At 22.2% G+C, this 3777-nt stretch overlaps 1 protein-coding gene across 1 annotated transcript; it reads left to right on the forward strand.

Annotated features, from left to right (window-relative positions):
- The first annotated feature begins 2288 nt into the window (after positions 1-2288).
- Positions 2289-3475, forward strand: LOC127259238 (uncharacterized). Its single transcript, XM_051286425.1, has 2 exons — positions 2289-2608; positions 2689-3475. Exons 1-2 carry the CDS (start codon positions 2318-2320, stop codon positions 3265-3267), a joined length of 870 nt encoding a protein of 289 aa, XP_051142382.1. The 5' UTR covers positions 2289-2317; the 3' UTR covers positions 3268-3475.
- Positions 3476-3777: the final 302 nt, after the last annotated feature.

Consider the following 3777-nt stretch of genomic DNA (forward strand, 5'->3'; position numbering starts at 1 on the left):
ATGATCTAGTCGAGTTTGATACTAGTAGCCTTTTGTACAAGAATTTTATGGTGTTTATTTTGTGAAATAGTTTGAATTTTTTTTTTTTTTTGAGGTATATAAAATTGTGTAGGTAATATAAAAAAAAATAAATATGTGTAGGGTGTATTCTTTTATAGGATTTTACACAAATTCTACTATTTATAAAAAAAATTTCTTCCCAAAATATCAAATCAAATATCTATTTTTCATTTCTTATATCACATTATACAATTATTCAAATTTAAATTTTTTACTATTTAAATCCTAACTCAAAATTCAAACTTCCAAACAAACACACCCGTAATGTATTAATTTTTCTAGGATAGTATGTGATATGATTTTTAAAAATATTACATTACACACAAATATTAGATCACATAATACTAGTACAAATATTTATAAATATTGATATGATTTTTTTTAAAAAATATAAATATTGTATAATTTAAATTTATAAAAGAAATATTTTTAGATTAATATATAAATAAATAAAAGTTGAATGAATGTTAATTTGTGCTATTATTATTTTTTTACTGTTCAATTTGATTTTATAAATATATGACATCAAATATGCATATTTAAAACATTAAATTATATCACATAACTATTTTATCTTTTAAAAAAAACTATTTCTCTGAAAATCAAATAGACTGGAACTCATATTTAATTTATAGAGAATTTTTTTTTGTAAAAAAGGTAGATTTCTATAAAGTGAACAAACATATGCAAAAATTTATAAATTTTGAACTAAAGAATTATCCATCTCATAACAAAATAACTATTTTTATATTTTAGTCTGTCCATAACAAAGTATTTATTTTTTTATTTTTTTAGTAACTGTACTGTTTACCTAACATTACAAATATCCTTACAACTTACAATATATTACACAAATGTCATTACTAGTTATTTTAGTCATTATGTTTGATTTTATATTTATATCTTTATTTTAAAGTTTTGATTAAACAATAATTGTATTTAATGTTACTTGAGAAAAAATATAGTAAACAAGTCGAAGGCTTTGGAGGTGCTCACTTTGAGTTAAGATGTATATATATATATATATATTTATTTATGTTGAATGTTAATTTTTGTAATTAGATAAAAGATACAGATATTATATATATATATATATATTGTGTAAGTATGTATATATTATAGTAGTATTTTTTATAATATTTATTAAGAATCAGATCATGACAAAAATATTGAATGAACACATTTTTACTTTTTTTGTATTGTTTTACTATGTAACTATTGTAATTTCTATAAATTAAAATGCATATCTTATATAAAAAAAATCACTTATAAACTATCACTCAAATAAAAAATAAAAAATTAAAAAAAAATAAAAATAAAAATTAGGAGTAAGATCATTTTCAATCCATAAACTTTATTTATACAATTTTTACTCAAAAAATGCCGTTGTTATAATATTTTTTTACATCCAATTCAAAATTTTATTTTTCACTCTAAAAAAAAAATTTAAATACTTTATTGTATATATTACTTTAAACAATTTTTTATATTTACAATTATACTAAACTTTTATTATTATTTACATAATCATTTATTGTTACTTTATAATATGTTTATAATATATATAGATTCGAGAAAATAATTTTAAAAGTTAATACAAAAAAATAATATTATATTAAATATAAAAATATATAGAATGCTAAATTAAAATAAAAATTACATTAAATACAAAAAAATTATATATGTGATTAATTATTATATTGCTCTCTATATATAATTGTTCAAAATATATATGTTCAATAAAATAATTATGAAGTAATATATGAACTTATAACTTGTATGTATCGTTGAAAAAATCTTTTATGTTTCCGAAGAAAATGTCGATGAATAAGAACTTTGGCCTACCACATTGTAAAGCCCTTCCATATTGAAATTTATTTTTACAATAGAAAAAATATTTTGATATTAAATTGAAATATGTAATATATGCTATAAATATAATAATTTATAGAACAATGTGTATGATATTTAAGGATAATGTTAGGGTAGATCCAACGGCACTAAATTGATCGATGATGTTAGGTACATCCAATGGCTCTAAATAGATCTATCATGTTAGGTACATCTAACGGCTCTAAATTGTTGGATGATGTTAGGTACATCTAACGGCTTTGATTTGTCGGATAATATTAGGTACATCCAATGGCTCTAAATCGTTGAAATTATTATAGAAAACTACTTTTGATATATATTTGAAGGGTTTTGTTTTAAATTATCATTTCACACTACATTTGTGTAAAATTCTAAAAAAATAAAAATGTCTTCTAAACGTTCTACTGGATTCATCAACGCTGAAGATCAATTACTTGTTGAAAAATTTCTTGAAATTTCTCAAGATCCAATTACATCCACCAGCCAAACATCCGTAGTGTTTTGGAAAAGAGTGGCCGAAGCCTATAATGTGCAGAAGAAAGAAGAATGGGTTCCACGCAGTTTCCGATCTATACAGACTCGGATGGGCAAACTACAGAAAGAAGTCGGACAATTTCTTGTTTTTGAGAAAGAAGTCGAGAATTTGCATCGGAATGGTGTGTCGGAATCGGATATAGTAAGTATCTTTCTAAATTTTTATTATTCTAAAATCTTCATAAATTTAATATACTAACTATAAAACTTTTTTTTTTCCAGTTGAGAGACGCTAGACGAGTGTTTGCGGAAAAAAACAACAAGAGTTTTAGATTTGATCATGTTTATGATCAACTAAAAGACTTTGGAAAATTTAAAGATCACAATGAGTGTGTGCCTCCTAGAAAAATTCCCCGAAAACATAATGCAATACTTGTGTCGTCGTCATCGGAGAATTCAACTCCTGATTCTCATACATTGAGTTCATTTTCTATTCATTTAGATCATGAGGGTGACGCTGGTGGATCTTCGTTCAATTTTACGGATAATAATTTTGAAACTCCACAAGAACATTTACGTCATACGGGAAAGAAATATAAAATGAAAAAGAAGATTGATGAAACCTTATATTCTAATGTTGAAACCTTAAAAAACTACACATCACAAGTTGTCGAAATTATGAATAAAACATGTGAACAAATGAACGAGTACAATGTGCTTCAAAAACAAAAATTAGAATATAAAATGCTCAGACGTGAAGATAAAATTTTGGCAATGGATCTTAATGATATTCTGGACACGAATCTTCGTATGTTATATTATAATCAACAACAAGAGATCATAAGAAAAAGAACAAAATAGTATTAACAAAATTCGACTAGTCGGTACTTGCATTTTTTCCGATGGTATTGGTGCCGGTGACTTAGATCCGTTCTAAGTATTGTATGTTTTATTTTTAATGATTATATTTGTTTATTACTCATATAATTAGTTTTGTAATGTATTTTTTCTTTTAATCCAATGAATATTATTGTATACTTATACAATATTGTTATTTTTAATTATATTAACACGTTAAATTTTATATTTGTATTGATCAATTTTATTTAATTTAAACGTACATTTCATGTAATCAAATATTTACTTTTATGTATATTTACAAAAATATTTATACATTTTTATGCATAATAAAATATAAAATATTATTATGTGATAAATATGTAAAAAAAATATATATAAATTTTTTGATATAAAAATTACTTCAAATTTAATTACAAATACTGTAATTATTTAGTATAAAGTTTTTATGAATTGAATGTGTAATTTAAATTATAACAAATTGAAAAACTATAAATATTAATAATTTATAAA

Source organism: Andrographis paniculata, unplaced genomic scaffold (genome assembly GCF_009805555.1).
Source record: "Andrographis paniculata isolate CXL003 unplaced genomic scaffold, ASM980555v1 Contig14END, whole genome shotgun sequence".
Taxonomy (NCBI): Eukaryota; Viridiplantae; Streptophyta; class Magnoliopsida; order Lamiales; family Acanthaceae; genus Andrographis; species Andrographis paniculata.